The 26,276-nt window shown below is 32.6% G+C and overlaps 1 protein-coding gene across 1 annotated transcript in view; it reads left to right on the top strand.

Moving 5' to 3' along the window:
* Positions 1 to 24,545, top strand: part of Lca5 (lebercilin LCA5) — a 50,707-nt gene extending 26,162 nt beyond the window's left edge. The window contains exons 4-8 of the mRNA XM_078019702.1: positions 15,708 to 15,845; positions 16,880 to 16,976; positions 17,973 to 18,115; positions 20,046 to 20,178; positions 21,760 to 24,545. Coding sequence (XP_077875828.1) covers positions 15,708 to 15,845; positions 16,880 to 16,976; positions 17,973 to 18,115; positions 20,046 to 20,178; positions 21,760 to 22,604 — 1,356 coding nt within the window. The 3' untranslated portion in view covers positions 22,605 to 24,545. The remainder of the gene's footprint in view (positions 1 to 15,707; positions 15,846 to 16,879; positions 16,977 to 17,972; positions 18,116 to 20,045; positions 20,179 to 21,759) is intronic.
* The last annotated feature ends 1,731 nt before the right edge of the window (positions 24,546 to 26,276 follow it).

Consider the following 26,276-nt stretch of genomic DNA (forward strand, 5'->3'; position numbering starts at 1 on the left):
CAGCCTCAGCAATTTAGCAGGGTACTAAGCAACTCAGTGAGACCCTGTCTTTAAATAAAATACGAAATAGGGCTGGGGATGTGGCTCAGTGGTTGTGTGCCCCTGACTTCAATCCCTGGCACCCCAAAATGAACAAATAAATAAATAATCCAAAATGCTGATTAATATAAATGGTAAAAACAGAGAGGATGAATAAAACTACAGAGAAAGAAAGAAATTACAGTGCATACATACATATAAACAGCTGTAAATTGCAGTTCTTTCTTATAGCCAGTTATGAAGGAGGTTGATGGGTGGGTGGTAGAGGAGAGAGCAGAAACAAGGATAGGAAAAATAGGGATAAGTGTGTGGAATCCAAGTTGTAGATAGGACTGTTTACTTGGGAGCACAAAAATCTTTCATCTGTAATGAGAAGTCTTTGAAACAGTTAACAATATAGTGTCCTCAATCTTTTTTTCATACTGGATTTTTAAAAGCTTAACATTTTAAGTTCACTGTAGTTGGGCATGCATATGTAAGAAAATTATATAGAAAGATTCCATATACTTTTTACTTAGTTTTCCCCAGTGGTAACATATTACATAACTATAATACAACATTCTAATGAAGAAATTGGTTGTGATTCATTAATATAATCCATCAAAGTTATTCATCTTTTGATGTTATATTTTTATATATATTTGTTTGTGTAGTTACATAAAATTTTATCAAATGTACAGACTTGTGTGACCATGAACGCATTCAAGATGCTTAATAGTTTCATTACAGGGATCCTTTGTGTTACCCTGGTATAACCATTGCTCCGTCTTCCCTTCCCCTCTAACTTCTGGCATACACTAATCCATTTGCCATCTCTATAGTTTTGTCATTTCAAGAATGTTATACAAATAGAATTATACAGCATGTAACCTTTGATGTTGGCAGATTTCACATATACACTCATCCAAGTTGTTGAATGTGTCAGTAGTTTCTTTTTATTCCCAAGTATTATTCCATGGTATAGATGTACTGCGGAGTGTTGCAGTGTATCCTGTTGAAGGGCATTTGGTTTATTTCCAGTTTTGGGCTGTTAACTAACAAAACTGCTATGAGTATTCATGTACAGATTTTTGTGTGAACAAAAGTTTTTATTTCTCTGAGCTATATGTCTAAAAGTGTACCTGCTGGGTTGTAAGAGAAATATATGTTTGGTTCCGTATAAAATGCCATTCTCTTCTAGAGTGGTGGTACCATTTTCCACACCAGCAATATTTAACTGTCCATTTTCCATATTCTTGTCAGTGTTTGGAGTTTATGCTGTTTTTAATTTCAGCCATTCTAATAGCTATGTAATACCATCTCATTATGATTTAATTTGCATTTTCCTAATGGCTGAGGATGGATAATCTTTTTATGTGCTTATTCAATATCTGTAGATCTATTTATTTTCTTTGTTTTGCCATTTAAAAAATTAACCATTATTATTATTATTATTATTATTATTATTATTATTATTTTGTGGATGGACACAATACCTTTATTTATTTATTTATTTATTTATTATATGGTCCTGAGGATTGAACCCAGTGCCTCACATGTGCTAGGCAAGATCTCTACCACTGAGCCACAACCCCAGCCCTGTTTTGTCATTTTTCTAATTGGATTATTATGCTTTTCCTGTGGATTTTTTAGAGTTCTTTATATATTCTTGACACAAGTCCTTTTTCAGATGTGTGATTTGTAAATATGTTCTCCCAATCTGTAGCTTGTCTTCTCATCCTCTTCACGGTCTTCTGAGTTTTAAATTTTGATGTGATCAAATATATCATATTTTTTTCTTATTGACTGTGCTTTGGTGTTAAGCCTAGGAACTCTTTGCCTCTATCCCAGTTGCCTCAGAGTATCTATCGCTTGTACTTTTCCCAAAAGGACTTTCCTCCAGTTTTACTGAGGTATAATTGACGAAAATTTTACACACACACACACACACACACACACACACACACACACATTTAAGATATACAATTTTGTATTTAAAAAAATATTTTTGGTATTTTATAAAGATTTTGTTTTAATTTAAGTCCAGGATTTATATTTTGAGTTTAATTTTGGGGCAGGGTGTCGAGATTTAGGTTCAGGTAATGGGCTTTTTTTGGGGGGTGGGGTCTGTGGATGCTAGCCCCATTTGTTAAAGGCTATTCTTCCTCCATTGTATTGCTTTGACACTTTTATCAAAATTAGTTGGACACATTTTTGTGGGTTTATTTCTAAATTCTCTGTTCTGTTCTATTAATCTATGTGTTCCTCCTTCTGTCATTACCATACTGTCTTAATTTAAGGATTCCTAGTATGCCTTAATGCCAGATACAGTGATTTTTCTCATGTTACACTTTGTTTTAAAATTTTTAGCTACTCTAGGTCCTTTGCCTTCCCATATAAATTTTAGAATAAAGACTTGTTTATGTGTACAAACACCTTCCTGGTATGTTGATAAGAATTGCATTAAATTGATTTGTGAAGAATGACATCTTTACTATATTGAATCTTCCAATTCTTAAACACAGTATGTCTATTTATTTAGGTTATCTTTGATTTCTAAATGGTGTCAATTCTTTCTGGGTCAGAAGGTTACTTTTAAATTTTTATTTTCTTATTTCAAAACTTCTGTTGTAAAAATTATTTTCACAAAGAGCTGTGAATGTTTTATGCACACAGAGGAATAACTTGATTTTAGTTTACTCCCAAGTTTTAAGATTATTTGGTTTACAAGTCTGAGCCTCCAAATTTAATTGATAGATATAAACTGCTTCCTTTCTGCTATAATTGAAATTATATTGGAATCAACATTAATATGTAATTATAAAGTTACTTTTCTGAAATCAACAATTTCACTTTCCTATCACATCTTACTAGCTCCATTCTGAATGGTATAACCTTTGCAACCCATCTGAGAGCATCTATTCTTTATTCTAGCTTACCTTTTCAAACTTCCTAAAGCCTTTGGCTTTTAACTATTAAATATAGTTATATCTTTCATAATCTCAGTAATCAATCAAGAATTTGAAATAGTTTCTACTGAATTTCTTACTTGGCTTTGAAATTTAGCTTTTGTCTTTGTGCCTTATTCAGTTTTCCAAATTTTACTTTGTCCAAATTAAATTAATCCTCTTTTTTCTAACAGTACGTTAGAGTCACTACCACTAATTGACTAAGGGAAAAAGCTAAGAGCTTGTTTGTGGTGTTTCATTTTGCAAATTAACTAAAATGGAACAAGTCCTGGATATTGAAATTGTGGTAACATTGCTGGTAGCGTTATCAGGTCTATGCTATCCTTTCCTAAGGATGACTATCTGTATGGTGTTTGATTTTTTATTTGTTTTTCTTTTGGTATACCCTTCTGTTTTAAGAGTTTATCCTTAAGCTAAAATTTGTGGCAGGCAGCTTTTTTTATAGCTTGTCTCACATCTAGGAAGTTTCCAGCTACAAATTCTTATTCTTCTTGTTACATATTATTCTTAAAGGGAGGATAAATTGACATTCTTTAAGTGTACACTGAGCTACAAAACCTTTCCCTCTTAATATCAGTTTGTAAGATGGGTGCAGGCTCATTTTGTTAGTTGATGGAAATGACAGAATATGTAGGTACTCAGTAATTTAGAAATGGATACATAGTTAGGAACAGCCAAAGGTGTCAATGGAGACAGCCTCATGACAGTTGCCTTTCCTCCTGTAGGAAATCAGTCCACCTGTATGATATGGTTTGTTTCAATCCCAGGACAATACCAGGGATGAAGAACTACTTGATGGGTTAACGCTTTTGAGTTCTATATAAAGGATAAGTAGCTATATATTTTATTTATTTAGAATTGACTTTATACCCTTATTTTGGCTTTTGTTTTGACAAATATATTTATTTTTTTCTCATAAAATAGTGCTTTTTAAAAGTTAAACAAGGGGCTGGGGATATAGCTCAGTTGGTAGAGTGCTTGCCTGGCATGTACAATTCCCTGGGTTCATCCCCCGCACCCCCCCCCACACACACACACGCACACACAAATGCCCGGTTTCTGTTCTCAGGACTAAAAGGCTCATTGGTCACTCCAGTTGAACTGGGCTAACTGGGCTGCACAAAATAACCACACAAGAGATACAAATACCTTTTTCTTTGGGGTCGCTGTGATGGTTCCTCTGACCTTAAGAGTCCGCTGGAAGAGAGAGCACACACTGACCCCTTTTATTGAGAAGCTATTCAAATGAGGCAAGGGGTCAAGTTTCAGGGGGCTGAGTCTACCTTCACGATGTCCACTGTCAGCAGGTTGACTGACACCTGGGTAGGCCACACCCAAGGGCACAGTAAGAGAAGGGGACACACACAAGGCACTTCCATGGAAGATTCTATCCTGAACTGGGCAAAGGGGTTATATTACAAAGGAACAGGTGAGCATAGCTTCTTCACCCATGGGGCTGTAGCAAGACACACCCATGCACGAGACACTGACTTTCCAACCCAAGAAAGGTGGGGAAATCTCTGTCACATTTCTGTGACTGAGCACCTCAGCACTTAGCCGGGGAGTGTGACTCAGTTACGTACAAGGTTGGTCTCCCACACACACAAGTTAAAAACATTAACTGATGTACATATTAATGGGGTATCATGTTGTGTTTTGATACATGTATGCATCATATAATGTTTAAATCATGTTAACCATATTTATCTCCTCATATTTCTTTATGGTGAAAACTCCTTTCTTCTAGCTTTTGAAATGTACAGTACATTATTTTTGTCTATAGTTACCTTACTATATAGGAACATACCTTAATAAATTTATTCAATAGAGTTCTCTAATTTATCATTTTAATCTTTAATATTTTATACATATTTAATACTTAAAACTGCAACATATGCACAACCTAACTTTTAGAACAGAAAACTTTAAAATTATATAATGCAGTGATTTTCAAACTTTTGCTGCAAAGACCCAGTAGTATTCTTAAAAATTATCTAGGAACCTCTCTAGTAAAGTCTATCTATTGCTGCTTAATCACATTAGAAATTAAAGTTGAGAACATTTAGAAATATTTATCCACTAAAATAGAAGACAGCTCATTACATTTTACAAAATCTTGTATATTTTCCAAGCCAAAAATAAATCAAAAGTGGCTTGTTCCATATATTTATAAATTTCTTTAATATCTGGGTTAATAAAGGACAGCTGGGCCCTCACATTTGCTTCTGCATTCAATCTGTTGGAGTATGTTGTTGTGTTGATAAATGTGAAGAAGATTCAGCCTCACACAGATGTCTGTATTAGTTAGAAATTGGAGGAGTATTTAATAGTCTTCTCATATAACTGGATATTTTTCTTTGATAGAATATCACTTGTTACATTTTGGTGTAAGTGATATTCTATCTAAATAGTTATAAAGTGGAATCTGAAGCCATATTGGCACTTTGTATATTCAGTCACATTAAAACCTAAGTATCTAATCTCACTGGATTAGATGTTTTATCCTTCACACATTGGTCATTTGGAAATATTGAGTTATGTAGATTTTTAAAATGTACATGTATATAATATCACATGGCATATAGCCTTTGGAAAACTTCATAATACTCTCATGACACAATGTGAGTGAAATTAGCAAATAATATCTTATTATTCTAAAATAATTTTGACCTTGAAGACTCTCAGAAGTGTCTCAGAGATCTTTAGGGGTTATTACACCATTTTTTGAGAATCACTGATTTAATATAAGCAGTTCTTTGTTAGCATTTCCTTATTAGTGATTTCCCCAATCAGCAATTTCTTTCAGTGACTACCCCAACTGTACCATCTCATTCTGGGTCTGGGACTGGCCTCAAATAGGGGCTCAGCTCATGTTTTTCCACCCTCCTACCACAGATAGTAGCAGGTTATACACATTGCTTGACATGTTGTTTTTCATGGAAAAGTATTTTTTTTGGCACTTTCAACATAGCATTGTCTTAATTCTGTCTTAATTCCTTTGTAAAAAAATTTTCATGTTTCTTCCTAATCAAGAATACAGTAGCAGATTAATAGGTATAACCAACAACATGTCATAAAGCAAATATCATGAATTGTAATTATAAAAAGAATCCATAATCATTAAATAGGAAATTATCTTCTAAGTTTTATGAAAAGATAAAAAAAGTAATTACATGTACATAATTATTAAAAGAACTCCAGTAAACTGTAGGATATACATTGAGAATGTTAAAAATCCAACTGTATTTTTAACATTAGATGGCACAGAGTGAATTACTTTTTAGGGAAAAAATAATGAAACTCTTAAGATTTTATCTCTTTTTAGATATTTGTAAAGATTTTGGGAAATGGTTTGCATATCATAGAACACAGGATCACAGAGCTGTGAAAGAAGTTTGATAGATTTTTTTCCTAAGAGAGACTGGAATTCAAATTCCCTTGGCCCTGAAGCTACCCTTATGTATTTCTTGTTGATAAAATCATTATTTTATTTTATAGTTGTTCCTCACTATACATAATTTTCAAAAGTAAGAATTCACCGATATCTTCCCATTACATATTGGGCCAAGTAGGTCCATTTTCCTTCCTCTTTCCCTGCTATGACTTAACTCTAGTTCCTTCTCTGAAAGATTTTCTGCCCTTTTGTCCTTCAGAAACCCAAATCACAAAGCCCTATCTTTGTCTCAGCTACCTGTTCTGAATTATTTTTAAACAAGAACATCTAATTAGGACAGAAAATGGAGGTAAACCCGATAGGTCAGCTCTGTTCTTGATTTGACGTAGTATAACTCTTTTAACCCCAGGTTCAGTTGATTTGTCTGAGGAATTAAATGGTATGATTTCTGAGGCAACTTTCAAATCTAAAATCTGAGGAGCCTGAAGTCATGCTTTTAAAGTTTTCATGTACCCAAAGTGTTTTTAGCATGGTGCACTTTTATTCCCCTTTACCAACACCAAAATTAAGGACCTATTACATCTATTGATGAATGTTAAAGAGATGAAAAATTCCTAGTGTTGAAAAACAAATTGTTTGTAAAATAAAATTTTTACAAAATAACCCAAGGAATTGCTAAGTTTTATATAAATATATATACATATATACACACACGCACACACACACATATTTATATAAATATATAAAAGCAGTCTTTTACATTTCTGGAGAGAAAAGACTTAAATGAAATGAGATCTGTGATCAAAGGGTAAATTTTAGAATGATTTCAGAAAATAACTTTTTCAGGGACCCATTTATTTTTAGACAGTTATTAAAGCAGTTTTATGTTAATATTTAAGATAAATTTTATTGAAAAGTAATAAAACCACTAAAAATGGGCTTAAAATTCAAATAATACAAAAAGGTATGCAATGATGACTTGTTTCTTTTCTATACTGTTTGTAGACCCATTTCTAAGAAACACTTCGAAGAAATTGTCTTTTCCTATGCAAGCTTGTATCTGTATATTAATGTCATATTTTTCCACCCTTTTACCACAGATAGTAGCAGTTTATACACATTGCTTGACATGTTTTTCATGGAAAAGTATTTTTTTGGCACTTTCAACATAGCATTGTGTACATGTATATCATGTACACACATATACACAAACTTGCACATGCATAATCTTTTTTTATAAGATGCATACTAGTCTGTATAGATGTGTCATAATATGATGAACCTTTTTTTGATTTTTTTAAATTATAGATGGACACAATATCTTTATTTTGTTTATTTGTATATGATGCTGAGGATCAAACCCAATGCCTCACATGTGTGAGGCAAGTACTCTGCCACTGAGCCACCACACCCCAGCCCCAAACCTTTATTTTTAATATACTGATTTCTTGTTCTGGAGTAGCATAAAAGATGCCTGGCATTAAATATATATGTGTATATATATGTATTATGTGTGTGTGTGTGCCATATAGAGATGTATATTAGTATAATGGAAAATTCCTAGAGGAGGAAGTCTTTGTCTCAGTAAAGCATTTTAAAATCATCTTTTGTTATTTGTTTATATAAGGTTTTAAAGAGTGCTATAGGCTAATAGTTTTTTTCTTAGAGCAATTAAAGTTAAATCCTTCCTATTTGGGGAGTATTAAATTAGTTTTTCTTAAAGCATTTTTTTTAATGACAGCATCTTTAATATGGAAACATTGATGGACTTTGCCTGTTTAGTTGAATTAGAAATTTTTGGCTTAGAACTCAAGGCCAAATAAAAAAATTATTTAGTTTATATCTAACTATGCTATTAATTAACACCTCTTAACCTGTTAAGTTCCTAATGAAACTTGAAATTTTATATACATACAAATACATATGAACAAGATTCAAATTCTTGTTATATACCATGCTAGCTTTATGATATAAGACACTTATTATATTATCTGAACACTTATTAAATTATATTATTATATTATCTGAACCTCAGTTTCCAGTCTATAAAACCTTGCAAGTGATAAACAGTGTTAAAGTTCATAGTGAGTGTGGATAGCTCTGTGCCTTGTACTTATTAGGCAGTATATGAAAGAGGGAAGGAGGGAAAGAAAGAGGGAGAAAGAAGGAATGCACTAGAAGTAAAGTACATTAATTAAAAGTAAATACATCTTAGAGTACTGTAGTATTTTGGAGTTTGAAAAACTATCATAGAGCATTGTTTTTCAAATTGACTTTAAGGATTCTTTTTTTTTTTTGAAAGGTTTAAAACTACTACTGATTTGCTCTATTGGCTTTTTGAGTTTTGTCAGTTCTTCACAGGCAATCAAATGCAGGTCCTGAGATGTTCTGTGATGGTGACTGGTGAGATAGTTTGCAGAAAAGGCTTTAGAAACTCACCTTCCTAGCAACCTGAAGCAGCCCCTGAAACACTTCCATGGGGAACTCTGTAATTCAACTCAAACATTTTAACTGTTGAAGAAACATAGAGGAGTTATTTGCCTTTTTCTAGGTCACAGAATATTGCATAGATCATTAGAACCATGTGTCTAGGACTAGAATTATATTCTTCTTTCTCCCATTCTCTTGCTCTATTATTCTATTTTCTTTTTCATAAATTTCTTGGAATTTTGTCACATTTAAAAGCTGAGTGATAGTTTCCTCTGATAATAGTACTTTTATGTTATTTTAAATTATAACATAAGTAGTTAAAATTTTGGCTATTTTATCATTACTTTTTGATGAAATGATGTACAAACTATAAAAGAGACAAATAATTTTTTTAGAATCTTTTCATATGCTCATTTTGTATGTGTGATGATTTATTGAGTAGGAATCGCCTCTGAAATCTGTTTTATTTTCAATACAACTATAATAAATATTGTGGAGTAAATGCGAACTGTTGGAAGACACAAGTTCAAAGTAAGGAGAGATTTGCAAACATTTTAAGGAAAGCAGGTTTCATGAGTGCATGGATAAGTCTCACTGCTTAAGATAGGCTGTGATGCAAAGAGGAAACACACTATTGGATTACAAATTTGCTTCTAATCTGTCCTGCTCAAAAGCACAATAAGAAACAGCTCATATAAATGAGCTCAGTCTCCAGATTCAGATGAATTATACCCCAGAGGACTGAAGAATCTTGCAAATGTGATTTCTGATTCCTTTGTCAATGTACTTTCAGGAGTTAGGAAGACAAGGAGAGTTAACAAAATAATAAAAGGCGAGTACCAATTTTTTTTAAGGGTAGGCAGAGATAGATATTAAATTATGAATTAGTAGCTTGCTGCCAATCTCAAATTTTGAAACATGTTTTGGAAATTATTCATGAAGATATCTATACATTCTCTCCTATAAACATGTATATGTTATACACTTATATTCCTATATATACTATATATTTATAAAACATTTGCATGTATATTTTATGACTATCCTGTATCTACTATAATCTAGTGGATATGTTATATAGTAAATATACTATAGTATATAGTAATATTGTCTGTCTTTTATGTTTTTTTTTTAAATGGAGTAATGTGGATGGCTTGAGAATACTGTTAGCTTCCTAGTTAGAGCTTTAACTGTATTCAAAGGGTGTAGATAAACAGTTGCCAACTTGGAGAGAAAGTTTCTAGGTGGGTGTTTTGGGCTACCATCTTACGTCCTATCCCTTTCAGTTTATTGGTGAATTTCATCAGGCTCTTAAAGGGCAAAAACAAGTCTCATTTGATTTTGTATTTGCAACATCTGACAGTCTGGGATAGAATTAGTTCTTTATAAAAGAATAAATGGATGGGTGGATGGATGAAATAAAATTGTGGCATTCACAGCAGGTTCACCAATAGGAGAGACCTCTAATTTGATGATGACAACATTAAGATTGAGTTGGTCTCCCTAGGCTCAAAATCTGGCCCCAAATTTTGATCTGGTTAAATATTAAGTCTTCATTTTTTAAAGATCTATCATATATGATCTCCTGGCTTGAAAGTAATTCATTTTTTAAAAATATATTTTAGTTTATGAACCTAAAATCATATTGCTACTTAGAAAGTTACTAGAAGGGAGAGAAGAAATGCTGGGAAGCAATATTGGCCAAATTTTATTGTCTGCATGTATGAATATGTAACAATAAATCCCATCAATATATACAACTCTAATGCACCAATAAAAAATGAATAAAAAAATAATAGAAGATGTTTGTTTTTCTATTCCTAGGAGGTAATAGTAACTATAACTTTACTGGTCAGATAACATGTATTAAAGTACCAAGTTTTAGGTAACAAACTAATGTGTGGAGAGCAAATAGGATAACCATTATGTTGAAAAACTATTATATGAGAAACAATGTAATAAATATGGAATCATGGATTAGATTAGGGGAAAATATAACTTACTTCTTAAATATAAAGGCCTATTGCATGGAAGAGGAGAAATAGGTCTGCTTTTTTGAGGTTGTTTGTTAGATCTGTGCAAATCCAGTGAATATTACTAATTTCCACTCATCTATATGGAAGAGCTTTCAAATAGTTGAAATTGCACTAGAAGTATTTGTGTAGAGGCTGGATGTTCCCCTTCTGGAAATATAAAAAAAAAAAAAAAATTCCTAAAAGATAGGCCAGTGAGATAAACTCCAGGTTCCTTGCTTATTAAGTCTGTCTTCAGAGTTAAGCTACCACAATACTGAACAGGCATTAAAACAACTGAGATAGATAGTCCTGTTTTAATAAAAACTGTATTATTTAAGTGTATATTACTTTATTAATTAATAAAAATAAGGTAAAATCTAATATCCTTTGAGTTTGTAAAAAAATTGTTATGTTAATTCTTTATTTCTGTTAAATAGTAACAATTCTGTGATATTATTTTGGAAAAAAAGTTTTGAAGTACCTTAAAATTTTTTCTCTTGTTTCAAGACATTTTTAAATTTATAGTATAGAAATAAGAAAAATACTCTTAGTCCTACCAGCCAAAGATAACTACCATTTGCATTTTCTTCTTTTCTCCATTCAGTATTTTTTATTTCTTAAAGTAATTTCAACTTTTTTCCCATATATGGAATATTTTGAACATGTTTGTGTATATGCAGAATAATTATTTTAAATGATATGTTGAAATGCTTTTTTTTCCCTACTAAAATAATGTGTTTTTTTTCTCATTAACATGGCAAATTACATTTAGATTTCCCCCCTGTGACCAAGGTTGAACCCAGGAAGCTTTACCACTGATCTACATTCCCTGTCTTTTTATTTTTACTTTGAAACGGGGTCTTGCTAAGTTGAAACTGGCCTTAAGCTTGTGATCCTCCTGCTTCTGCCTCCTATGTATCTGGGATTACAGGAATGTTCCACCATGCCCAGTCACATAATAAACTACTTTGATTCTTTGCTTTCTTGGGATTGATGTATTTAGTAAGATGCAATTTTTATTCATTGCCTAATTCTTTTTGCTAATATATGGGATTTTTGCAACAATATTCATGTATAAGAATGGTCTATGATTTTACTTTAAGCTATCCTTATCTACTTTTTTGTGATTTAGTATATTGGCAGTTGTAGCTGTATTCATTTAATTAATTAGCATATATAATATTTCTTATATACTTTTGACATCAAGATTATAAAAATTCTGGGCTGGGGGTATTGCTCAGTGGTTGATCACTTGCCTAACATGTACGAGGCTCTAAGCTCAAGCCCCAGCACTGCCAAAAAAAAATTTATAAAATTCTCACCAAGAATGATTTTTTATAGGTCTTTCTCCTCTTTCTCCTCCTCCTAGTCCTCCTCCTCCTCATCACTCTTCTTCCTTCTCCTCCTCCTCTTCTTCCTTTTCTTCAAATTATAAAAGATAGCTATATCTGTTTCTTACAATTTTTTGGATTTTTACCTTCAAAACCCTGTGAATTTAATGTTTATTCAGAAGTTTATTTTTGTCTTTATTTTTTCCAACTTATTCGTTTAATAGTTTATAAATAGATTCATGTCTTACATTTCATTTTTAGTTATTTGATTATGTTTATTTTATTTCAGATTCTGTATTTGTCATCATTAAGTTTTTTCAATATCTATTTTTATTACCATATAGAATTCACTGTGATATTTCTGTATATGCATACAGCATAAATTCATCATTTCCATCTACCCTTCATCCACCCTTAACTCCTTTCTCAACAAACCATTCCCAGTAATCACTATTCTGCTTTCAGACTGGCTTTTTAAAAAATTTGATATAGGAGAGAGTACATGTAGCTTGTCTTTCAGTGTCTTTCTTTGTGGCTATTCAGTTCCCAATTGGTTATGCCCATCTCCTGAGCTACTATGAAGTGTCTTCCTAGCAGACTGGAGATAAAGGTCACATGCATTGGGCAATTTATTGCCTTGGAAGAGCAATAAATAATTCTCAATGCCAAACCTAAATCTCCTGGATACCATAGGAGAGAAGACCCTCATGTAATTCATAGATGGCTTCCTGCAGTTGAAAATTTTTTCTGTGTTCATTAGTTCTGTGGATGAAATAGTTGTTTTTCCTCTTGGCTGCTACTGTGGGCATGCCCACTAGGAATGGGACTACAGACAAACCCCCATCCCCCATGCAGTTGTGCATATCTAGAAACAGAGCAACAATAAGGACTTTTATTCCCTCCCCTCAGTTTCTTAATAGTGCCCATCAGGGATCAAGGGTAAGTGGATCACCCCTGACAAGAGATACTGGGCAGGAGAAAATGAGAGGTGAATATAGCCAGTGCTGGGCAAAGTTTCTCTCTGACTCTTCTTAGGCTGTGTGCCCCATTCTTTGTAGTGCTTGACAGATATCATGGGGGAATAGTTCATAATAGGAGCTGGGTAACATAAGTGGCAGTGCCTCTGGTCTAAGGACAGGCTTCCCATCTCCCTGATTTTAGAGATGGCACTCAGTTCACTTCCATGCCTCAACATCCATTCCCCACCATATATCACTCTAAATTTTGTGTCACTTACTGAGCCAAGTCTGGCTTAGGAAGCAGCCACCAGCAGAGCCAATGCCATGAGTTGTTTGTGGGTCCCAAGGATAGGAATATGCAGGGATTCTGAGCCCTAAACAGTCTAAATTCAAATAATAGATCCCTTCTCAAGATGTCTCCTGAAGTTTCCCTCTTAAATACAATGAATTTCTTTTCCAAAACCTTACTACTATGCATATTTCATGTGTCTTTGCTATTTGGGCTGAGCTGTCAGTTTGCTGGGATTTTTACTTTTCCTCCTGCAGAGGGGAAACTTCCCCTCCCCTGGTTGTGAATCAGGCAGCAAGTGATGGGCTGTTTCTTTCTTTTGCTGTGCCACTGCCTTTTCTCATATGTAGTATTCTCCAAATGTCCCTTTGTTTGCTGTCCCTTTACCAATCCCTATCACCTATATTTAGCTCATTGTTTTGTCCCTATAAATTAATTTGTATTTAGTGGAGGTATACAGTATGCATTGTTTAATGCCTGGCTTCTTTCATTCAGCAAAATTATTTTGAAATTCGAATATATTGTTGCATGTATTAATTGTTCATCCTTTTTAGTGCTGAATAATAGAAATATACCACTTTTTAAGTATTCATTAACCTGTTGGTAGACATTTGTGTTGTTTCTAGTTTGGGACCATTATAAATAAAGGTAGTATGAACATTCATGCAAAACTTTTGGAGATTGACTTTTATTTCTCTGGGCAAGACCTAAGTGTGAAATGACTATTATATAGTAAGTATATGTTTACTGCCCCAATTTTTAAAAATGATTATGCCATTTTATATTTCAACCCAAAGTGTATGAGTTCTGATTGCTGTTCATCATTGCCAACATTTTGTGTGCTTAGTTTTTCGAGTTTCAGACATTTTAATAGTAAATATTGTTTCATATGGCTTTAATTTGCATACATTATGGCTAATGATATTGAGGCATCGTTCTTTGTGCTTGTCTCTATATATTCTGTGGTGAATTATCTATTCAAATATTTCCTCATTTTAAACTGAGCTGTTTAGTTTCTAATTACTGAATTTTGTAACACATACATATATACATACACATTTTTCTTTGATATGTACTGTAGCATATGATTTGTACATATTTTTCTCAGACTATGGCTTATCTTTTCATTCTTAACAGTTTCTTTCAAAGAGGAGGATTCTTAATTTCAATAAAGTCCAAGAAAATTTCTTTCTTAATATTTACCCTGGGAAATAATAAAAGATATGTTTGAAGTTATATATGCAAGGATATTCACTATAGAAAAAATTGGAACACTTTAGTGGTGAATAGCAGAACTTACAAGTTATGATAGTCTAGAAGATAGAAAAGTATTCCATTTAAAGATTATATTAAATTCTGTTGGTTTAGGCATTTATATTAGGAAAATATGTAAAAGTCATAAATTATGTACACTAAAATGTTGACAATCATGATCACAGGATAATGGGATTATAACTTTTATTTTCTGATTTTATTTGTAGTTTTATAGTATCTTAAAGTATACTGTAATTGTACCCAGGGGTGCTTAACCACTGAATACATCCCCAGCCCTTTTTGATATTTTATTTAGAGATAAGGCCCTAAGCAACTCGGTGAGACCCTGCTAAGTTGCTGAGGCTGGCTTTGAAATTTGAGTTTACTATCTTCCTGCCTCTGCCTCCTGAGCCACTTGGATTACAGGCATGTTCTTTGTGATTTTATAATACTTTTTTGCATATACAAAGCATGTTTTTTTTTCCCATGCAGAGTTAGGAATGGTATCTTGACCCATTTTTTTTTTTAATATGATGCTGAGGATTGAACCTAGTGTCTCACATGTGCTAGGCAAGCACTCTCTCAATGAGCTACAACTCAGCCCGACATATTATTTTAAAAGAAAATATTTTAGCCTGTAAACTTCATGGGAGATTTTTAAAGACAATGGTAATAGCTGTAGTTTTTATCTAGACATGTGTTCTGTCCTCTGCACCTTGCCTAAGCAGTGATTTCTGAAAGCCTATGCTTCTTATCCCATTCGTTGGCTATCTTTTGCTCTATGTGTGCATGCTTCAAATGCTTAAGAATATATTTAAAAATCACTGTGAAAAATGCTAAAAGAAATAATTAAGTAGGTATCTTATTAAATTGTTGGTAAATCTATTTCCCAGTTTATTTTACATTCATGAAGACCAAGTCCAGCCAGCCTAATTTTATGGCTAAAATTAGAATCACTAAAAACATCATTTTGACACCTCTAAGTGCTGTGTTTTACAATTTGGTTCTTTTAATTAATACTGTTTTTGAAATATGTTTGTACACCTAGGAATTATCGAAAAACCTTGAACTAAGTACTAACAGTTTTCAACGACAGTTGCTTGCTGAAAGGAAAAGGGCATATGAGGCTCAGGATGAAAACAAAGTTCTTCAAAAGGAGTTACAACGACTGTATCACAAATTAAAAGTAAGCACTTTACATTAAATGGCATTATTTTCTCTGTAATATAAACTTGATGAAAACCCAATATTTTAAAACATTCTTACTATTCATGTTTTTAGGTTGGTATGGTATAATTTATAAAATTCTGTTATTATCTTTGGTGCTTAGATAGAAAATGTCTTGATATAATTATACAAAGTAAAGCAGTAAGAATAATGTAAAATAATTGTTAAATCCTGGAAGAAAACTGTAGAAAGAACTAGCATTTTTGTTGCCTGGTTAAATAATCTGTGTTCTACTTTTACATTGTTGGTAGAATTATAAATTAGTATAACCCACTATGAAAATCAGTATGACGGTTCCTCAAAAGTCTAGGCGTGGAACCACCACATTACCCAAATACACCTTTCCTCAGTATTTATTCTAAAGAATTAATTTATGACTTTTACATATTTTCCTATGATACACCCATACCTTTGTTTAAAGCAGCACTATTCATAATAGGCAAAGTATGGAACCAGTCTAGGTGTCCATCAATGAATGAATGTATAAAGATATGGTATATATGCACAATGGAGTTTTAGTCAGTTATAAAGAAAAATAAAATTATGTTATTTGCAGGAAAATTCTTGGAACTAGAAACCATTCTGTTAAGTGAAATAAGTCAAATTTAGAAGATCAAGGTCGCATGATTTTCATAGTGTTTAGAAGAATCATTCAAATTATTTAATGTTGTTAAAGCACATATTCTTAATTTTATCTGATCAATGATGGATTGAAATTTTGTGCAGAATTGTGCAAAATCATTTATTATCTTACATAATTTTCTTTTTGTTAATCAAATTTTCAGAGTCATAGTCCCAAAATGGTCAAGAACATTGGACTTCATAGGAAAGAGCATTACTCTTCCCTAATCTAAATGTGCTAGAGACATTTTTTTCCTACTTGGTAGTTAAAAAAGGAAGCTGAACTCTAGGTTTATTTCAGTTTGTTAAGGAAAATGTTGATTGGCAAAGTGACACACACCCTCACTTCATTGTATATGGATTTGTTTTCAGGAAAAGGAGAGAGAACTGGACATAAAAAACATATATTCTAATCGCCTGCCAAAGTCCTTTCTAAAGAAAGAAAAAGAAATTACACCAAAGAAGAATGGTATAGTAGACATTATTGTTGAAAACTCATATTGTAGCTGTTATTTATTTTTTAAAATATTTTTTCGTAGTAGATGAACACGATATATTTATTTATTTATATGTGGTGCTGAGGGTTGAACCCAGTGTCCCACACATGCTAGACAAGTGCCTTACCACTGAGCCACAATCCCAGCCCCTGTAGCTATTATTTATTAATAAAATTAATTAATTTTGAAGTACAAGGAAAGAACAATAAACAACCCCATTGAAATACATTTAAATTAAATTCAATTTTTTAGTTTGTTTCGTTATAGTTAATTTTCAGAAATCCTTGTCAATTTTTTTCTCCTGAAGAGAGGTCATTAAAATTAAGTAACATGCTTTTTTGAAAAATTCTTATAGTAATTTTCGAATCATGTGAAAATATATAAACATACCCAAAGTAGAGAGAATTTTATTTTATCTCTTTTTGCTGCTTTTGCTAGATTAAAGTAAATACCAGACATTACATTTATAAATATTTAGCATTGTTATGCATAGTTCTTTTTTTTAAATGAAAGTATAATTCTTCTATGACTTGTGAGAGTTTTAAAACATAAAATTTGGAAATGTTGCCAAGTGTGGTTCCAATGGCTCAGGAGGCTGAGACAGGAGGATCATGAGTTTAAAGCCAGCCTCAGCAAAAGCAAGGCACTAAGCAACTCAGTGAGACCCTGTCTCTAAATAAAATACAAAATAGGTCTGGAGATGTGGCTCAGTGGTTGAGTACCCCCAAGTTCAATCTCCAGGACCAAAAAAAAAATTGTAAAAAGTAATAGAATTTACAGTGAGAATTGCCCCCCAATCCCATAATTGCCTATAAATCTTAGAAACAAAAATAGTAATAATGTGCATTTGTTGGGCTGAGCAAAACATGCAGTATCTCATTTAGATTAACATATATACCAGTTGAATTTTATGTATCTTACCACTGTTCAGTGGGATTAGAAAGATTCTTGTACTGTTTTCATGATAGCTGCATGCCAGAGTGATTTTACAGACTTGTGTACAAAAGAAGTACAAACCATTGAAGATTGTGAACTGGAAGAATTACCTGTAACACCACAAACAATGATGATTTGTGAAAATAAATGGGAGGAACCAGAATGTCTTACTTTGGTGAGTTCAGCTATATTTGATTATGTGCCAAACTCTGGGTTTAAAGTTGTCTCTAAAAACATAGTATCAAACATTAAAAATTCAGTGGTGGAGCCTAGTACTATATCTGTATGAATATTCAACTAGCCTTTTAAAGAGAAAGAGGTAGTAACATCTGTGCATTTTATTAAATTTCTTTGGATTGAAATTTAGTTAGTTTACATTGCATTTTTCAGTTACTTCACAGAGAGATTAATCATACCTTCTAGGTTGGAGATAATAGGAATACATTTTTCTCTATCTGCTTACATATTTTTAGAAAACCCTCAGTGCTTTTATTTATTTTAATAGCAAACTAAAGGTTTCAAGTGATTTTTTTTTTCTTTTAGAATTTAACTAAATGTAATATTTTGGGGCCTGAGAATTTTATGGGTTAACTGAATGCTGAACGAGGATGGAATTTGACATACCATTCAAATTAAGAGTGGAATTTAGAGTATCATTTAAAAGGACTTTCATATTAAATCATTTGCAGATCCCTTTCTTTAAGAGGGTTTTGTCTTTAATATTTACAATTCAAAAAAACAATATTTCAGGGATCCAGAACATTTCATATAATATTATATTTTTTGTACCTTATAAAGTTTCCCAGTGTATGACATCTCTTAAGGTATAAATCAGAAATGGACTGATTTAGTTCCTTGGTGTATTCTAGCTTTTTAATTTCATTTTTGTTTTAGAAAAATTCAGATACATAAGTTGTACTTGCTATTTCTTCCTGTATTTACCCTTTGAGACCAGATCATGTTATGTATTTAAAATGGTAGAGATTAATGGAGTAATTCTTAAAGTATTTTAAGAAGTATTAAAAAGATTCATCAGGAGCATCAGCAGCCTGGTATTGTGAAAAGAATATAGCTTTAGAATTTGATCTGCTTTAAAAATTATGGCTCTTAACATTTTAGTTGTTTGACTCCTTAGAGTCTCAATCTCAATTTCCTCATCTTTAAAATGGGAGTGATTTTCAAGATTATAAAGATGACTAATTATGAAGTTCCTAAAGCTCTTAGCCTGAGCCTCTTAAGACTGAGGTCACTGTTAAAAGACCTCAGCAAGTGATAGCTTAGTTAGAGTGCAGGTTAACTTGCTTTGAGAAATATGGTGGTCAAAGTAGGATAACAAATACCCTTCTCTTTTAATAGACTAAAGTCAAATGGGTAGTCCAGGATTGGTGGTATATACAACTTTGTTTGTGGTAGTTACTCTATCTTACTGGTCTTGCATTTTATAGTATAGTCCTTCTGTATTTTTGGAACTGGCTTACCATTCTATAAAAAAGGGAATAAACAAGTTAGAGGGCAAGCTGTTTTATAAATGTGATCAGAAGTTGCATGCACACTTCTGCTCACTCACTTTGGTCTTGTCTAGGTACAAGGGAGGTAGCAAATGTAGTATCCAACAGAGCAGCCCCTGTGCCCTGTCGAAACTCAGGGAACTCTGTTCTTAAAGAAAGTGAACCTTACTAATAAAGATAGCTTATTTTTATTAAGAAAAATTACATACGTCTCAGTTGGCTACCATAATTGTTTAATAGCCATTTCTGGTTAACCAGAAATGGCTATTAAACAAAATCACGTTAACATTTTGTAGTGAGAATGTATGAAGATGCTTCTGCAACTTATTTTTTTTTCAGAATTTTGTGCAGGATGTTGGATTTGCTTCCATTATATTGGTTTTGATATCACTTATAAATGCTTCTTTAGAAATTTAAAGTAAGAAATAATCCTATGTGTTTCTGAAGCATCTTTCAAAGCATGATAACTTGTGATTTTCTGATTCATTAAAGATGAAATTTTGCTTTAATTTCTAACAATGAAAGAGAAATTTATAATATTTAAATAGTATTTCCCCTTTTCTATAAGTAAATTTACATTTTTAAAATGTATACTAGGACTTGGAATTCCAAGAGCAAGATAAGCATGAAGAAGCAGGGATTCTAAACCCAATTGTGAACAAAGAAGAAAAATGCATTAAAGATCAAGGACTGCAAATTGCAAAACAGGAGATAGAGAAACTAAAGAATGGTAAGAAAAAGACTTTGTTTCAGCAAGTAATGAATCAGCATCCCTTGGGAAAGAAATGGTTAGGGTCCCTTAGTATTGTCCAGCTGAACCATGAATTGGTTATACAGAATAAGAAAAGGTTGATGCAGTGGTATATCAGGAGTCACAACCATTTGAATGAAGTTATTAAGGAAATAAATATATTGACTATTCCTCACTATTTGGAGTTACAGAATAAAAATAGGTTACCTTCAGAAAATTCAGATGAAACAATTCAAATGAAGGGGGAAAATTCTTTGTGTATGAATTAAAACTTGATGAAGAAATAGCTGAAAAAATAGCTTTCTTTATTGGTTCAGCCTTGGGACTCTATACCATGGACTAGCTTAAGTGTAAAAATCAATGAAATACGAGGACCTGAATGTATCCTTGCAATTTTTATTTGATTTTAATTTGCAAAGTAAATCTTGAATATGTTCAATCATTATGTAGAAGTGTAGTGAAATAACTCCTATAAGTTTAGATACTGAAATGAAGTTCAAGAATACTTTCATTTTCATCTTTATTAAATGTCATAAAAGTATGGGCAAGAGGGATTTTTTATTTATTTATTACATTAGGGATTGAACCTAGGACCTGCCTGCACAGGCTAGGCAAGTGCTCTATCACTGTGCTACCAGCCTCAGCTCAACTTTATAATCTTTTGAATGTATTCTATTTCCATTAGTTGTATAGTATCTGCTTATAAAGAAATCCTTTTTCTTTTTTTTTCTTTCATGGAAATTCATGGAACATAAAATCATGACCCAGTGATTGTAAACACTGTGTAACTATTGAAATAGAAGCCATATTTACATCACTGTTGGCTAATGGACAGAACAAGATGCTTTCACATGTTTAACTACAGAACAGAAAATTAGGTATTATGGTCAGTTCCATCTAGGTAACAGGAAAAGGAATAAAATAGCAGAAGACTGTCACCTTGTTTTTGTCCTTTTGACTATATATTTTTTTGAGTGTATATGGATTGATCTCTGACATTAATGAGAATGTATGCCATTTACTGAAGTTATCACATTTGTGGTATTCTTGTATACTTTAGTATTTTTAATGTTTAATTTGGGAAATAACTTCAAAATTATAGAAAGTGGCATGAGTAGCCAAAAAACTATTTAAGAGTGAACTGTATACCTAGTGCCTGTACACATCTGCTGTCGAACACTATGTAAGTGGTATTGTGCCCTTCTCAAGATATGGCATCCAAGGGTTTAACTTTAAAACTCTTTGCTTGATTGCATCCATCCTGTCACCCATCTTAAAATGTATAGCATCATATTAGTTATTTAAATAAATGAGAACCTTCCCTATCCATACTTTGAAGAACAAGTTTTTCTATAAGTGTGATTCTTAAATGAAGTACACATTAAATATATTATTCCCGAAAAACAAATATAAAAGTGAAATATTATGTCCATTTGAACCCTATTTTAATACTAAAATTAGATAAAAATGGTTGTATTATAAAATATGGTAGGTTTTTTCCTTTTTTTAAAAAATACTGATTGCTATAAAAAGCAGTTTGTAATTTTTTATTTCATACAGAGTGGGAAAGAGAAGAACTTAATGAAAAGCAGAAAGAGGGAGAAGAGGAGTCCGAGTTGGAGACTAGAAGCTACCAAATGGAAATGTATGAACTTCAAAGTATTGATAAATTGGAAGAGGAAGAAGAAGAAAGACTGAAGAGAGAAATGCTACTTGCTAAACTGAATGAAATCAACAGAGAACTTCAAGATTCTCAGAATCTAAAATGTCCTCTTTTGCCATTAATACCTGATTTGGGATCAAAACTGCATTCCTCAGAGAAAATCTCCAAAACATACATGTTCTCTGAATCCTCAGAAAGATTATTTAATGGGCATCAATTGCAAGACATAAGTTTTTTTACTCCAAAAGGAGAGGGTCGGAATTCAGGAAATATTAGAAGTCCAATCTCTCCAAATGAGATTGCATTTGGTAGCTATGTGCCTTCATTTGCAAAAACACCAGGGAAGTCAAATCCATTTAGCCAAAAAAGTGGCCTTTTGGATTTAAAAAAAAACAGTATGGAAGACCTTAGTAAAGACAGTGCAGATTTCATTGCAAGAAAAGAAAAAAAAGCCAATCTGATGGAACAGCTATTTGGTACTAGTGGCAGCAGTCCCATTTCCTCTAAAAGCAGTGACCCAAATTCTCTGGCTGCCAGCAAAGGAGACTTTGAGTCTCTAAATTTTCTCCCTGGAGATAAAAGCAGCAGGGGTAGAGAACATGATGAAGATGAAGACTATTTCCTTGGTGAAGGAAAAAATTTTAATCCAAATAGACACCGATTAAAACATGCAAACAATAAACCAGCAGTAAAAGCAGTTGATTCTGTAGAAGATGAAATTGAAGAAGTAGCACTGAGATGACTGACTAGGGTATACATTTTTTCAAATTGTAAATATTAAAATATTTTAATACAGTATTTATGATAAACATTTAGACTTTTTAATGTTAAAAGGTCTTTATTAAGGAATGATTTCAAGTAGTTAAATACAGTAAAAAAAAATAATAATTTTTTAAAAAAGTACATTATATCTACACAACGTAGTAGTTTGCCAGGAATGAAGAAAGCTTTTTTGAATGAAACCAAAAATATTCTCTTATTTTTACTTAGAAATGTTTTACCTCTTAAACTAGCTGTATGGCAAGTTTACTTCATTGGAAATTGTTTTCTACTTTTATCCCTATTTATTTTGGTTAGATTCTCACAGATAAATATAATCTTCTCACTGATTACTGAATGAAAATTAAGGGTGAAAGACTCTGTGGTGAGAAAGGTAGAGTCCAGGTGGTAGAAATCTGATGCCATGTAGAAGCCTGCCTTCTATGGATGGGGATGAAGGTCCCTATCTTAAGTGGCAAGGCTGAGTTGTTCTTGAGTGGTAGCTGTGACAACATTGGGACTTCCCATTCCTCTGAAAGTACTCACAGTTAAACACTACTCATTTCTCAATTACAATATCCTGAAATCACTTAACTGCAATTCTGTTAGCATCTTAGGTGAGTTTCAGAATACAGTTTCTATGTGGACTGTTCTCCTCTGGCATTTCTCCCCAGAGACCTGGGTACTGTGTAATTCTACTTGTTCTCATACATTCTTTATATCTCAGTGACTGGGTGTAAGATTTCATATCAAATACAAGAAATAGAAAAAAACTTCATTTCAACTCAATCTTGAGTTGAAAGATTTTCAACTCAATTATGTTTACAGAAAGTAGTGTCATTTGAAAATTTTAATACTTTTTAAGATTTGAACTTCCCTCACACTGAGGAGACAATAATAGTATAATACTAATTCGACTTACAGGACTAGTTTTAAAGCAGCCTTGGATAAAAGGTGGGTTTTTTTTGGTGGGGGGTAGAGAGCTTCTGCCCTGCAGAGTAAGTTGGATAGTTCTGTAGAAATGCATTGGTTTTCTTTTGGTTATTTGTAATTCATTTCAGCTGCAAAGGAATATGCTGGGTATGATTGGGTTTTAATAATATATCACCAGTCAAGGAGAAAACACTGTTAAAATGAAGATTGGAGGAAAGAGTGTGTCCAGAAGAATAAAAACTTAAGTTTGACAGTTATTCCAAAGTGAGCTATTTTTTCAAGAGTTATCTGTATAATTTGCTCATAGTATGGTTTCTGATGCTAAGCATGTATACTGATAAGGGGAAAGAATTACTAGTGTATCTGGAAATGTTACAAATGCTTAGTAGAGAATAACATTTTATGACTAATGTTTTATGTGGTTAGGCCTCTAATTAAAAGATGTACCACCTATCATCTTATAAATTGTGTTCCTGTCATTTATTGGGAACAGAAACTCCCCAGAGTGCTAAACTATTTTAAAAAGCTTTCTTAGATTTTCTACATCTGCATTTACTACATTGCAAATCATTCTATATGTGTAATAAGCATAATAGTATTTATAATACAATTCTTGATAAAATATTATGTAATAATTTTATAACTGCTAATTTTCTGCCAAAACTATTCTAATTTTTATGTTGTTTTATTTTAAAAGACTTTTTATAAAGGCTTTTGGGAAAGTTTTTTTTATTCAGGTTATTCTAATTAGTCTCTTGCTTTTTTTTCTACATGATATCTTTAACCAGATGCAATAAGACAATTATTAAAATTAAACCTAAAATTGAGTTGTAGACTTAAAACATTATGGTGTTAAATATTAAAATTGGAGATTAAAATGTACAGAATAGGGTTTTTTTTTAATGGACAAGTTTTAGAGTAAATCATTTTTCTAAATGTCAAGTTAATTTATTTGTACTCAAAACTCTTGTTAATAAAAATTAAAACCATACTATGACTCTTTATTTGATACTTTAGGTTACTTAGAAATATATGGTGGAAACAAGAACTTCAGGGTTAATTATTATTTCATTATTCATGTTTCTTTTCCCTGTCCAGTATTTTTAGTTGAAGTAGATGAATTTGCCCTAAATCAGGTTAGAAGGGATGCTAGTCTTATCAGATAATTACTGTTTTAATTAATCTTTTCACTCTTATAGCTATCATAATGTATCATAATGGCAATATTGCTCATAATAATAAAAAAGGGGGGTTGAGGGGGTGGAGAATTCAATTGGTCATAAAATAAACACAAACTTGTTTCATGGCAACTCAGTTTTTCTGATCATCCTCTTCACTTATTTTCAGCTATATAGCTCTAGGCTTCTGATATCACTGGCTGGCTGTTAGGTGGCTAGATCATGTAAATCTGCCTGAGAAAGAGAGGAAGGGAAATATGTTTCATAATGACCATAAGAACATTTTAGTATTAAAGGAGGTACCACAAATTGTCAACAAAGAATGCCTTTAAAAATATTTTCTGTGCTACCCAATACATGCCCTTCTCATTTTACAGTCCCCTTTTATATAATCTGAAAGTGTCCTCTTATTAGAGATAATTTTTTTGTTGTTGAAGATTTGGGCACTTCCTGGGTGCTCTGTTAGGTGGCAGGCAAGTGTGGGGAATTAGCCTGATGGGTGTGGCCCTCACACACTGAACATTGTCCTCCCACTGCTCCCTGTGCATCCAGGGACTACAGCTTCTATTGATCTTTTACAATAGTCTTTTTTTTTTTTTTTGTACCTGGGATTAAACTTGGGGCCACTTGACCACTGAGCCATATCCCAATACTATTTTGTATTTTATTTAGAGACAGGGTCTCACCGAGTTACTTAGCACCTTGCTTTTGCTGAGGCTGACTTTGAACTCTTGATCCTCCTGCTTCAGCCACCCAAGCTACTGAGATTACAGGCATGCACCACCACAACAGCATACGCTGATAGTTCTGATGGTGGTTATGAGTAAATGAAATACTTAGGTTAATGTTTGGATGGGTGCCTGGCACATTATAAGTACTCAGTAAACATTATATATTATCATGGCTAATTATGCATTTATTTTAGGGAATAACTAAAAGTAGAGCAAAGATATATATATATATATATATATATCACATTGACACTATGCTTTGCACAATATATAAACAGCTTCTAAACCTCCATATTATCCTCCATATTATCTGTATATTGTACCTCTCAGATCTGCACTTATTATTTATTCAATATTAAATGTGCAGTGAAATTGATGAGCTCTTCCACAGAAGAAGAGAAATACTAAACTTTGAAAAGATTTTCTGAAGATGAGCTTGGTGACATAGGAGAGGTGAGAGCCTCACAGCAAAGAAAACAAAATCCAGAAAACAGGACTCTGTGATTGTATAATGTGATCATTCATACCCCAGTTCTCCTGTGGTGTGTCTCTCCTTGGATAAACTATAATACTGAGATATCTCTAATGAGAGGACCTACTTCATGGTAGCTACACACATTGATGAGCTTAGAGCCAGAATTACTCAAATGTTAACTATTTTGTTGTTGTTTTGGAAAAACCAAAGAAGGGCATTTATGTTTGTTAAATGCTCAAAGTGGCAGTTGGTATTCTGTGTTTTAGCTCATTTATTCCTCACAAAGCTTTGCCAAGTAACTACTACTTTATTTTACTCCCATTTTTATATTTAGGACA

This window comes from Ictidomys tridecemlineatus, chromosome 8 (genome assembly GCF_052094955.1).
Source record: "Ictidomys tridecemlineatus isolate mIctTri1 chromosome 8, mIctTri1.hap1, whole genome shotgun sequence".
Classification (NCBI taxonomy): Eukaryota; Metazoa; Chordata; class Mammalia; order Rodentia; family Sciuridae; genus Ictidomys; species Ictidomys tridecemlineatus.